Source organism: Diabrotica undecimpunctata, chromosome 10 (genome assembly GCF_040954645.1).
Source record: "Diabrotica undecimpunctata isolate CICGRU chromosome 10, icDiaUnde3, whole genome shotgun sequence".
Taxonomy (NCBI): domain Eukaryota; kingdom Metazoa; phylum Arthropoda; class Insecta; order Coleoptera; family Chrysomelidae; genus Diabrotica; species Diabrotica undecimpunctata.
The window spans coordinates 72,330,531-72,344,671 of NC_092812.1; the positions used below are offsets into that span (position 1 = coordinate 72,330,531).

At 35.1% G+C, this 14,141-nt stretch overlaps 1 protein-coding gene across 2 annotated transcripts in view; it reads right to left on the minus strand.

Annotated features, from left to right (window-relative positions):
- LOC140452420 (uncharacterized) overlaps positions 1-14,141 on the minus strand; it is a 164,057-nt gene that overhangs the window by 91,380 nt on the left and 58,536 nt on the right. For both annotated transcript variants that reach the window (XM_072546671.1, XM_072546672.1), the window contains exon 11: positions 4,016-4,052. In XM_072546671.1, coding sequence (XP_072402772.1) covers positions 4,016-4,052 — 37 coding nt within the window. The remainder of the gene's footprint in view (positions 1-4,015; positions 4,053-14,141) is intronic.

The following is a 14,141-nucleotide window of genomic DNA, read 5'->3' on the forward strand; positions in this document are numbered from 1 at the left end:
CACAATCGTTCAGCTGCGTGATAGGCCATTCAGTTAGTCGCAGATACTATTCTGGAAGAATGAGCCAACATACCGATGAAGATATATTTAAAGTCTTAGAAGTATCAAGGAAAAATAACTTTTAGGAGAGCACATAAGTTGTAAATAAAATCTGTTATTCTATTATAGTCTGGATATATATTTTTTATAGTTCATAGACCTTGTGAGAGACATTTTTATGTGTATTACGTATATCATACTCGTCATAATTCAATTTTTGTTCTAACAATCAAGATTTAATCGTTAAGTGATCCTCCTGCTTTTTTACAAAAACTCAAACATCTGCATAGCTAGATATCACTCCATATATACACTTTCGCACCCGTCTACAATAAACGACGTGAGACGTTACATAGCATTAAGTGTAAACACCTGAAGTTTACAGTAATGTTGTGAAAGAACATTTACGGGAATAACTTAGAGAAGTAAAGAGGCAAAATGATTTTTTTGTGTTTAAAGATGGAGTGAACGTAACGATTATTTCAAAAATTGCTTCTAGAGAAATATACGACAGCGATCCGATAAGTACTTAGCCTAACCGCCCGATGGCGCCACTATCGCAAGAGAAATTAACTAACGTGTAGCAATATCGCTCGGTAATTCGATTCTTGTTTTCGGAAGGGAAATTGCGAAGCGAAATCGAAGAGCGCTTGGATGCTATGTACGGCGACTCCTTCGATGGCGATCGTCGGTTTTTGAATGATGGGCCCAGGTGCCCCGAAAACAGCTATCACGGAGGATAACGTCACAAAAATCCACGCGCGAGATAGCTGAGACTGTAGGCATATTAAAATACGGTGTGGGTCATATCCTGCATGAAATTTTGGACATGAGAAAGCTGTCGGCGTAATGGGTGCCGCGTTTGTTCACTTCGGACAATAAGCGCAACTGTGTGAGACCACTTCAGAGCAGTGTTTGGCGCTGTTTAAGCGCAATCAGAAGGAGTTTCTGGGTCGTTTCGTGACCGTTGACGAAACATGGATCTACTGGTACACAACAAGGACCAAGGAACAGTCAAACCAGTGAACTTCACTATGAGAACGTACTCCGAAGAAGGCAAAGACTGTCCTATCGACCAGAAAGGTGATGGCCACCGTTTTCTGGGATTCACAAGGTGTGATCTACATCGACTACTTGAAAAAGGGTAAAACAGTCACAGGGCTCTACTATGCCGCATTAATGGATCGATTCAACACCAAATTGCAGCAAAAACGGACCCATTTGGCGAAGAAAAAAGTGCTCTTTCACACCACGGCCAAATTGGGCTACGAACGTCTGCCACATCCACCGTATTCTCCAGATTTGGATCCGTGCGACTTCTTTTTGTTTCCAAACTTGAAAAAGACAGCAATTGAGTAGCTGAATCTCTCAGCTGAACTATATAAAAAAGGTGGCCACGATACCATAATGGCACTTAAGCAACTCATAAAAAATATGGACACATAAATCCCTCCTTAGTGATTGTAATATTGGAATACTTTGCACCATACAGAAAAAAGGAAAAACGATCTTTGAATGCTCTAACCACAGAGGAATTAAGCTTCTAAATGCAGCATATTGTTACGAACATGCAATCGGCGTGGCCCGTGTAACGGTTGCATCTCGAAAGCGACTAGAAGTTTTCAGCGATGTATGGAGCGCGGGAGGGATCGACCCGTCAAATAGGAGAATTAGAGGTGGGATATTCCAGAACATACTAGTACATAATAACTTTTGCATATAAGCATACCTTCTAGGAGTAAAAGTTTAGTTGATAAGATATTACTGAACTGTAAACTTATAAATAAATATATTTATATAAATTCGAACCGCTCGTTTTATTTAAAACCTGTTTGGTCTGTTCGCTTGATCTTCCACTTCTGTTTCGAGCTTTCCGTAGCTAGATATTTAAACTCCATCACTTGTTCTATTATCTGACCTTCCAGCTCCAATTTACATCTTAGTAAACTTGCTGTTATAACCATGCATTTTGTCTTTTTAGAGAAATTAACATGTTAAATTTTCTGGCGGTTATATTGAATTGGTGCAGCATACGTTGTAAATCATCTTCAGTTTGTGAGAGTAGTATTGCGTCGTCTGCATAGCAGTTTATTTTAAGTTGTTTTTCTCCCATTTGGTATCCTTTTTAGTTTTTACTTTTTTATTATTTCAACCATAATCAGGTTGAATAATAGAGGACTCAGGAAGTCTCCCTGTCTTATCCCAGTGCCAGCTTCAACAGGGTCAGTTACTTCTTCTTCTACTTTTACTTTATTGTGTTGTTTTGGTAGATATTTTCGATCGTTTTGATTATTCCTAAGGTATCTCTCTTGTTTATAATAAGTGGACAACGTCCCTTAATTTGACCCGGTCAAATGCCTTCTTAAGATCCACGAAACATAGTTATGCCGGTTTGTTGTATTCTAATGATTTCTCTTGCACTTGTCGTCCGATTTGCCTCCCTTTTTGAAGAGAGGTATTAAGATGCTTGATTTCCATTCATGAGGAATTCGGTTTTATTCTATTATTTTTAGGATTAATTTTAGTAGTTGTTTGGTCAGATCTGGTCCTCCGTACTTTAGGAGTTCGTTAGGTATTCTGTACCGGTGAAAAAGTAATACGTATGTCACAAATCACAACCACCGGTTAAATATATAACAGATCAGTGCAAATCCTTGCCTATGCTGATAATAATTGTTGAGAGAACGGAAAACGTTGTATGAGAGGCGTAGGTAGCACTAAAAGAATCAGCTACAGAAATGGACTTAAATAATGGATACAGAAATCGATAATAAACACCAACAAAACGAAGTAAATGAAAAGAAGCACGCTACCACAGATCCTACGGCTACTTGTTATAGACAACGAAGAATCGAAACAGTGAGCGAATTTGTATATCTGGGAGCGCTTGTTAACACTGAAAATAATACTACTCCCTAAATATAAACTGCAGAATTTTTACGGCCAAAAGATGCTAGTTTGGGCTCAATTTCCTTCTTAAATCCGCAAATATATCGAGAAATACAAAGGTAAAACTCTAAAAAAATAGAATATTCCAGGAACCAGATATCGTAAAATATATTAAGATGAACGTCTGAGGTGGATAGGGCATGCAAGGCGGATGGGACAAAATAACCCAGCTAGAAAAACGCTCCTTGATAGACCCACTAGCCAGAGAAGAAGAGGAAGACTCAGGACAAGGTTCCTTGATAACATCGATGAAGACATGATGGGAATACGTGCTTGGTCAGAATGATGATAATGATAAAGAAGTTGGAGCATCGCTGGGTCGTGTATCGAGCTAAAGGGAGACTATGTTAAGAAATAAATCACCACTTTTCCAAAATTTTCGTTTTTCTGTTGTAGGCTAGTACTTATCGGACCCCCGTCATTTAGAACGATAATCACAGATTTTCTAAGAGCACACAAATGTGCAATATCAGAAAATTTTTAAGTTATATATTTTTAAACTAGAATATTATGTGACGTAGGACGGACTTGTACGGTAGAAGCCCCAGAGGGATCGCGAATCTAGTGACTCACTTGCTAGGCCAGTATTGAATTCCCAAAAACCTGCCGAACACCGTTCGAATAAGCTTTTATACACCGATTTTTGTTGTGTAGAGATAGTTTGTATTTTACAATTATTAAAGCAATTGCAGAAACAAATTAAAGTGTAAATAAATCACACTGTGAGTTTATTTCCCGCGTCGATACAAAATAAATACTGAATGAGAAATATATCGAATATAACGACCAGATCACAAGATAACTGAATATAATTCGAAATATTAATCAAATGTACACAAAAGCTGGATATATTTAACAAAAGGGTGATGTGTACAATAAGTGTAGTGGTTTAAATAGTGTGATTTTATAAATAAACATTGTATATCACATTCCGATCAACTTACCATAAAATTCCAAAAATGTTTCGCAAATTAAATAAAATTTTGTTTTTATACAAGAACTATAATTATTAAGAAAACAGACTTACCTTCTTTATTCCTGCCTTTCTTTTTGTTTTCTTTATCCTGAAAATAAACATTTCAATATAAATAAAAATTTCACATTGATTAGCTAAGTTTCTAATTGTAAGTTAATAGTCTATAATTATTTTTTAGTTGCTTATGAAACTAGAATGGGTATAAAGGCAAAAAAGTTCCTTACTTCAGAATAGCCATGCAGTATGTAAAAGTATTCACAACTATACCTCAACTTACAATACAGGTACGGCCATATACAATTAAAAGCAAAATCGATAAACTACCAACTAATTTCTCCTAAAAGTATGCAGCCAAATATGCTCCATAACGATGATTATATGTTCACAAATGTATGGCTCGCATTCTTAATCTCAAATATTCAAGGTGACCAGAAACGAAACCTAATACTCATACCCCAGTCAAGGAAGAAAAAAAGCTGAAAAAATCTTATACAGATATTTGAAGGTTCTAAAAGGTATTATGAGGGGTAGCTGATGAAAAATCCGTGAACATGTACAGTAGTTTTTTGCCTATAAAATTTTCTATAAAGATTCTAGACAAAAATGTTTTAAATAAAATGTGTAGATCATAAAAAGTTCTTTATTTCTAAAGCTTCAAACTATTTAAACAACTGTACTTAACTTAACAGCTACTCTAGAGGTATTTTGTAAATCGCAATCGATTCTTTGAGGCTTCATTTATGAGGTTTATAAAAATAACCTACAGCATTTTAGTAAATTTGTTATTAAAAAACAGTTTTAAAAAGAGCTTCTAAGACTTTTTAGCTTCTAAATATTTATAATAACTTTTTTTTATGTCAAACGGTTGTAAGTAGGCTCAATGAAAAGCTAGTGAAAAAGTACACTTTCTAACAAAAAAAAAAAACAGAACTTTTATGACCAATCACAAGAAACAGCTGAGATTTATTGCAGCGGACAGTTCTTCCCTCCACTTTTTCGAGCGGTATTTTACGAGTACCATCACTTGAACGGGTTATAAATTTTTACTTCTTCACTGTATATACCATCTATCAGTTGTATAATAAAATTTATATCTTTTTTTACAATTCGTTTAAGTTTCAGCTCGTAATGTTAATAAACAATGGAAATATGGTTTTAACAAAAAAAAAATGTTTTCCTATTGGTCATAGGTTCTGTTTTTTTTTAAAGTGTGTTTTTTCACTAGTTTTTCATTGAGCCTACTTATAAGTATGCCACATAAAAAATGTCAAAGTTATTGTAAATGTTTATAATCTAAAAAGTCAGCCCTTTTTCAAACTGTTTTTTAATAGCAAACTTAATAAAATCTTGAGGTTTTTTAATATACCTTAAAAACGAAGCATCAAAGAATCCATTGCGATTTACAAAATACCTCTAGACTGACTGTTTGGGCAAGTACAGTTGTTTAAATAGTCGCTATCCGGGATAAACAAATTCAATAACTTATAAACTATTTGGTCGATCCGTTTGAAATTTAGCACACTTTAATAACTCATTAACTACCATAATTTTAAGTAGTTATATTACATGTCATTATGTAAAAAGCCCATGTGCCTTATGTGATAGCCCAAGATGAAGATAGTCTGTAAAGACTGGTCCACAAATTTACAAGAGCAAAAGAATTGAATATGACAATCTCATCTCAGAAAACTAAAACAATAGTAATCAGCAAAAAACCAATCAGATGTAAAATATAAATTGATGGCATCAGTATTGAACAAGTAATGGAAATAAAATACCTTGGAATTACACTATCCAGCTATGGAGACCTGGACAAAGAAGTGAGAGATCAAGTACAAAAAGCAAATATACTGGCAGGATGCCTTAATAACACTGTACGGCGAAACAGACACATTAAATCTGAGATGAATTTAAGAATTTATAAATCCAGTGTAAGACCAAGACTGACATATGTCTCAGAAACAAGACCCGACAGCCACAGCACAAAGGTTACTGGAAACGGCAGGGATGAGAGTAATGAGAAAGATTACAGGAAATATGCTGAGGTATCGAAAGAGAAGTGAAGACATTAGAAGAAAATGTAACGTACAGTGTATAAACGAATGTATACTAAATAGAAAAAAAGAATGGAATAACTTCATAAGCCGAATGGGGGAGACCCGTGTCGTCAAAATATCAAGAGATAAATCACCAATCGACAGAAGAAGTATAGGACAACCGCGCAAAAGATGGAGTTCTTTTCTTCAAAAGATTCCATAGAGGTATAAATCCGCCAATGAACAAGCAGAATTTCATATAAAGAGGAAGAAGTCGTTTGTTTTGAAAGCTGGTGTTATTCCTTTCTTTTTTATGTGTTTGGCTATTTTTGTTGATATCTTGCTTGTATATGTAATCGAGCAGAAGGTACTGGGTTTTTTTCTGGTGGCGCAAATACTAATTTCAGGGCTTTTGTATGTAGTTTTTGTTTTAAAATTTTCTTTATTGTTTGTTCGTTGTACCCATTGTTTACTGCTATTTGCCTAATGGTATTCAATTCTATCTCGAAATTATTTTTTGACATGGGAATTTCTGTTAATCTATGTAACATGCTATGGTAGGCTGCCAATTTATGTTATGTAGGATGAGATGATGAATTGTGTATAGTTGTATCAGTACGGGTAAGTTTATGAAATACGGAGAACTCATGTTTGTTTTCAAGTCCGATAATTTTTAAATCTAAAAAATTTATGGATTGATTCTGTTCTTTTTTTATTGTAAATTCAATATGAGTATGGAGTGAATTAACATAAGATAAGAATTAGTCATAGTTCTTTTGTGTTTTTATGGTCAATTTAGGTGAAAATTTAGTGGGTTCTAAAATAATCTCTAACAGTTTTTTTAAATTTTATATGACGGAGCTGTATAAAAAGAAACTGCAGGTCTTATTGGGTGGTGAGGTTTGTGTAGTTTAATAAAAGAGTAATGTAGGAGGCTGTGGGTTCATAATATTGCGGTTTTTCTGTTCTGTTGAATTTAGTATCAATTTTGAATTTTCTAACGTCAGTTTAATTCGTTTTTGGTAGTTTGGATAACAATAAACAACGATTCAATGGAAAAGTACCAAAAACAAATTAAACTGGCGTTATGGAATTCAAAATCAACTAAATCAATACTAAATTCAATAGAACAGAAATACCTCAATATTGTGAACCCACAGACCCCTAAATTTTATTTACTCCCTAAATGTTTATATCTGTGATATATCTCGTAGTTGTACCTCCTTCTCCAAACACCATTTTCACAGATGCCACCAAATATTCTTCTCAGGATCCTTCGTTCAAATATAAGCAGGAGATTTTCATCTGCCTTGGAAATGGTCCATGTCTCCGACCCATATGTCAACACTGGTTGTATAAGGGTTTTGTATATGGATATTTTTGTTTTTTGGCTTAAGTTTCTGCTTCTCATATGTCTACTCAGTCCAAAATAGCATTTGTTTGCTAGGATTATTCTTCGCTTGATTTCTTCCGTCATGACGTTCTCCTTGGTGATCAGGGAGCCTAAGTATGTGAATTTGTCCACCACTTCAAAGGTAGAATTATCAACCGTGAATTGGTGGCCGATGTTTCTGGCTCTATTGTTGGGTGTTGATGCCATTATCTTAGTTTTATTTTCATTTACTTGCAGGCCCATATTTTTTGAGGCGTTTGACAAGGTGGTATACATTTCTTCTAGCTTGCGTGTTGTGCGGGCAACTAGATCAACATCATCTGCATACCTACATTTAGACACCTAAATATGAAGACAAAAACACAGATTTATAAAACATTATTGCGAAGTATTATGACATGGGGCTGAAAATTGGATATTAAACAAGAAAAACAGCAGTAAGATAGTAGCAACAGAGATGGAATGCCTGCGAAGATATTGCAGAGTAACAAGAATGGATAAGAGAAGTAATGACGAAAGGAAGCAAAGAACATCAATAAATGTCGAAACAGACATACTAACATAAATATAGAACAAAAATGACTAAAGTGGTATGGACATGTAAGAAGAACTAGCGACAGCAGATGGATAAAGAGAATAACCGAATGGAGCCCCATAGGAAGGAGGAAAAGAGGACGATCTCGAAGATCTGGAGGAACGAATTAGACGACGTCATGAGTAAGAGAGGCCTAAACGATGGAGAATGGGATAACAGAGAGAGATGGAAACGGTTGAGCGAAGGAAGGCAGTGAACACTGTAGAATCCCTGAGTATATATATATATATATATATATATATACATATTATATATTATACAGTGTTAGCCAAAACTCCCTTCCCCCTCGTATCTTTTGAACGGTTATACTTATAATAGATAGTGAAATTTGGAGGGAGGAAATAAACGGACGTAGGCTTCTCAACTAGTCATAATATGCGACGTAATAGTTATAGATGACGTTACAGAGCCCTTGTGACCGATCATTTTAAATGAGATCTTATGGCAAGTGATATCTCGTTTGAAATGTATTAAACATATCTATTCAATCATACTAATTTTGTTTGGGTTTAAGCTGATGTTGATGAATAAATTAAATAAATACTAAATTTATAGTTTTTATAGTTTCGCATCACCCGATAGTGGCTGCAAGACCTTGACGTAGGTTCGGGGGCTTAAGCTGACTATTCAGATAGGGCGTAGTCTGGGGCAGGAAATGGAACAAATATGTATGTGTGTGTGTGTGTGTGTGTGTGTTTGTGTGTGTGAATGAATTTGATCTCCCTAATAAGGAGCTCTCCGTTGAATGAAGGTACCCCCTATAAACCGGCTAGGCCTGGTGAATGGGAAATATGCACGGATGTGAAAGGATCTCGCTAGAGCAGTTCCTGTCATCACTTAGATCTCTGTAAGACCTGGGAATCTCTGCTTCCCTGGGAATGCTTGTCTCCTGCAATGGAATCTCAAAACTGTATTAGTGTCCAGATTGATGTTTTGTTGAGGAGGGAGACAGCTATCTGCGGAAACCTAGCGTATAAACCGCTGGAATAAACCGTGTCTATTACGTCATAAGACGAACATAGATGTGGAGGCTTGCCTTAACCGGCCGGCCAAGTGGAAGGGAACCACAATAAAAATCCTCTCAATTTCAAGGTGGAACACCATAAGCCGAAGAATGAATAGTTAGGAGGTATCTAACTACTATTATGCAAACTCTAGGGCACCTGGTGAACCTAGCCTTCCTGTAGCATGCGGGGGTCGGCTTCAAGTGGCATTTAGTTCGGAAACTAAAATTGAGGTTATCGACCCTCATCTACAACCCGAAAACAAGCCTGAAAAAACTTAAGCCACCTAAAGGTTCCAAAAGGATTCGTTCCGAATAGAACACTCCCGAAGGCCGACAGGCAAAAAATCAAGGAGTGGTGCAGATAAAGGCGACACTTCAAATGGCTGAAGGTGTTAAGTAGGAATGCTACCCTCGAAATTTCCACATCATCACCTTACAACGGAAAAATTGAGGCCATTAGGGATATGATCCTAGATAAGATTCTAAAGCACCAAAAAGAAAAGAGCAAAAAAGCCTAACATTTTGAGAGCTTAAAACAGACCTGGCAGGCTAGCTCTGATGTGCGCCGAAAAACCCACCTTGCAGTGTCTAAAGACACACATTGGAGAGATACAGTCATGTGAGGGTGCCACACTGAGACTTGAAGAGGGAGCAGAAATCCCTCACACTGAAGTATTTACTCATCAAGAGTGGCAGAACTTAATTCACAACAAGCGGGTCTCAAAATCCCGTTACGATGTGTAAGGCCCCGTATAAGCAAAAATTGGTCAGGATGAATCCAGGAGGACAGGTAAGCAAAAGCCTGACTCTAAGGAATCAGCTAGTGTCCTAAAAAATCTGGGAAACCAGACAAAAAAGGCAAAGGGAATTTAAAAATCCCCAAGCCAACTTACTTAAATTATCCAAAGGCTGAATTGTTTAAAACCTATAAACCTTCAACATTTAAAAGTAGCTACCAGTGTGCTTAGAAGAAGGTTTACTGAAGACAACCTAGCCACTGGTCTCCTCCAAGAGTCTTGTATTAACGGAGAACGAATACAAGGACTCAACATAAAATCAGGTAGGCTAGCTACTCTATAGTACCAATACTGACAATCCAAGAGCAGCGCTACTGCTCTCACAGAATTTACCACGGTATATTTGTGTGTGTATGAGTGTGTGTGTTGCAGAATTATTGGTTTCGGAGTCAATGTCCATTCGCCATCTTACCTTTATGGAAACGGCAGATTTGGTCGCAATAGTGGAAATGCCAGCAGAAGTAGGCAAGAGGCAAATTATTATTTGCTCAGCCTATTTCCCGGGTGACTCTGGAAACTCAGAGGAAGTACCAAGACTCATGGGATGGTTCAAGAGAAGAATACACGATTAATTCTTGGCTGTGATACAAATGCACACCACACAGTATGGGGTAACACAGGAATCAATAAGAGGGGTGAGTGAGTACGTCCTGGACTATATATCTGCTAACAACTTAGATATTGCAAACAGAGGTAACTAACCCACCTTTACAAACGCAATTAGTAAAGAAATTCTTGATATAACTCGAACTGTCTCGAATGAAGCCTCCATGTCGGACCATCAACAGATAAGGTTTGAGTTAGGCGCATCTGAGGAGGGATTGGAGGGTTAGAGTCTGCATTATTTATAATGTCTATGAATTAAATCTGCACTATTTATAATGTCTATGAATTAAATATGGAGAAATAAAAATATCGGGAGAGAAACGAAAGGCAGAATTTACAAAACAGTCATCAGACCAATAAGACAGAAACAAGGCAGAAACAAGACCTGACACAGAAAAGACAAAAATGATGTTAGAAACAGTAGAGATGAAAACTTATGGTAAGACACTATGGGACAGAGCTAGAAGTGCAGATATACGAAGTATATGCAAGGTGGAGAACATCAAGAACTGGGTAAGAAATAGAAGAGTAGAATGGAACGATCATATAAGCCGAATGACAACAAATAGAGTAGTAAAGACGGCAAGAGACGGTTCCACAATACGAAGATGATCAGTAAAAAGACCACGAAAACGATGGAACAACTTACTGGAGGCACATTGAAAAACAGACAGAGGCATGCCTATATAAAAAGAAAGAAGAAAAAGAAGAAGAAGAAGAAGAGAAGATGAATTAAATAATAAAGTAATACTCAAAACAAGTGAAAAAACTATTCGTCGGACACAGAATATGGAATGAATCATAAAAAAAATTAAACAGTCCAGAACATGATGTCTGTGATTGCTGAGTTTAGCTATTAACCTGTCTATGAACAAACTTTACAAGAGAGAAGATAAGACTCCTCCATGTGAATAGCCTGTGGGTACCTTTGCTGACACAGATCTGGAACCTGCTGAGGATAGCGACTATAGTGACTGAATAAATATCTCATGATCTTGGCATCCAAAACAAAAGTCTAAGAACATAAAATAGTGTTCATTGCATAAAGCAATGTTCTAGGATCTATTTAGTCATTCAAACATGCTTATTTTCACAGATGTGTAATATTCTAAAACAAATTTGATAGACTTCACTACTGAATACGTTGAATACACGACAAAAGGTATCCTAAACTAGTATAGTTTGAAGTAAGATTCATGAGCCATATACACATGATATGGTTACAAGCGGAGTGATGAATTACTTCCTGTAACACGAAGCGTAAATACAAAAATATTACTGCTCTGTACCGACGCCCTTAAATAAAATAAAAAATTTAAATTGTTTATTAAATATTATTTTTGATTTTTGATAATTTTGTTTTCTTTTTAGGTTTTGGATAGTAAGTATATATAATACAAATTTCAAATTAGTGGTTACTCATTGTTTTTTCTGTTACATTTTCAGCATTTGTGAAAGTATTGTTACGATAAATATTATGGCGAACAAAACTGTAAATATATTATTTATAATTCTTTTCTATTCTAGTATTTTCTCCGAGCCGCTATAAAAACCAGTCTGGATTCCCGTTCATTCGAGACAATTCAGGTCAACACCGCTGCGACCGGTCTTCCCCCATGTTAGAGCCAATTCATGTCTGCTCCGAGGGAATTCCAGAACTAACGGCATTTTATATTTATATTTAAAGAGGGAACTTTGCTGAGAACAGTTAGTCGAAAATAAATTGTTGTATCGAATAAGTTGTAAAATAAATTAATATAAATTATTGTGTTTTTAGTGAATTAGAATAAGTGTAGAAGACTGTAATAAATTAGAATAAGTGGAAATAAAGATTAAATAAACTAAGTGTTAGAACATTTTAATAATAAATAAAGAAAATAAATTAGATTAATAAAAATATAACAGTATTGAAGATTGGTATCTTCTATAACTCTCAATAAGAGTACACTTTTCCGTAAACGGATTACAATACACAAAAATGATTTATTTCCCTTCACAAGGTTTCTAAAAGGTACTTCCACATTAAAATTTAGGTTTTATCAATTTTAATGTCATAGCCTTGTCTTGTCATATTGTTCAAGCATGTTCCAATAATGGCCAAGCACGTGTGTTTAACCTAAACTCAAAAAATAACTACAAAACCTCATACCCAAACTAGTAAAATATAAACGGTATTAGTATTGGCATTCTGCATGCAACTCTTTGTAACTACATGTTAACTACAAAATATTTTGAGGCTATTAAAAAAAGATAAAATTGAGGAGTGTTAATAAAGATCAAAGCCTCGCTATTCTAAGTCTGATAGTCATGCGCAGTCTCACACCTTTTTAATTCTATTTGATGATATGGGTCCTTTTTGGATTTGAGGCGATTGGCTTTTTTCTGATACAGCTGACGGGGAAGAAGGATCAGAAAGTTGTGTTTCAGAAGGGACTAAAGGAAGGGTACCTTCATCCATACTATTTAAAATTTTAGGATTTGCTAGATTTAACGAAGGCATTATAGTCCGACTTTTAGGTTTTCTCCAACCCTGATAATACAAATAAAAAGGTTAAGAAGCATGCTCATTTTATCATTGTTCTACTTTTTAATCTTTTATTTTTAAATTGACATTTTAGTTTATCTACAATTTTTAGTTAGACTTTATGAAACATTTTTGCTATATATATATATTTAATAATTAACCCAAGAGAGAAAATATATAAGGGGTAAGCAATGAAATTTAAACTCTGTAGATAAGAACCGAGCTAATTTCACATAATGACATTTATTACTTGACATTTTTATTGACAAGTTTATATCGTCAAACTGATACTGCAACAATACGAGACTGATCAATAAGTTCCAGGACTTTTTGACTTGCGTGGCAATGTCGCCACGTAGCGCAGTTCGGATATACCATAAAGAAGACGGTTCTTTTCAGAGCTTTTGGTCTTTCAGAGTTTTTTACTCGACACAAGTGTACAGACGGGTTTCACAGTTGAAATGTGTAATATGAGATAATACAAAAAGACTCTCATCTAGGAATTGCCTGTATGGCATCAATTTTTTAGTGAAACAATTTTTAAATAAACAATCAAAACGTCAAACTAATTATTTGGCTCATAACTTATAAACGTCAACAAACAACTTTTCCAGAAAAAAAAAGATACACAAAATAAGATATGCTAAATTAAAATCGGTTAATAAACAAAAAAGGTTATTTTAAAATGAACAACAAAATCGCTGTTTTTGAATTGTTAATAACTTTCTTATCATTTATTAAAATTTTTTTAATGAACCTGAAGTTGAGAGTTTTACCCTGTTTGAACTGTGTGCAAAAGATGGAACAGATCGGTTGAATAGTTTTGGTGAAATTTAATTTGTTTATAAGATTTTTTGAAAAATGAGCTAATTTCTAAGGCTGGTCCAGATTATTTGACTGAACGGATCTCAATCATCTGGGCCTTATTTTCTTCGTTAAGACGTATACTAATAACCTACGAAAAAATGTTTAAAAAAATTACATTTATGTACACAAAATGATTTAATAATAAATTGAACTTTTTCAATGTATAAACATTTACAATAACTCCGTAGCAATTAGATTAAATTAAATTTAAAAACAACGACTTTGTTGTTCATTTTGCAATAACTTTTTTGTTTATTAACCGATTTTAATTTAGCATTATCTCAGTTTGTGTATTTCTTTTTCTGAAAAAGTTGACTGTACACGTCAAATCTCTAATTAGACACGTTTTTAAG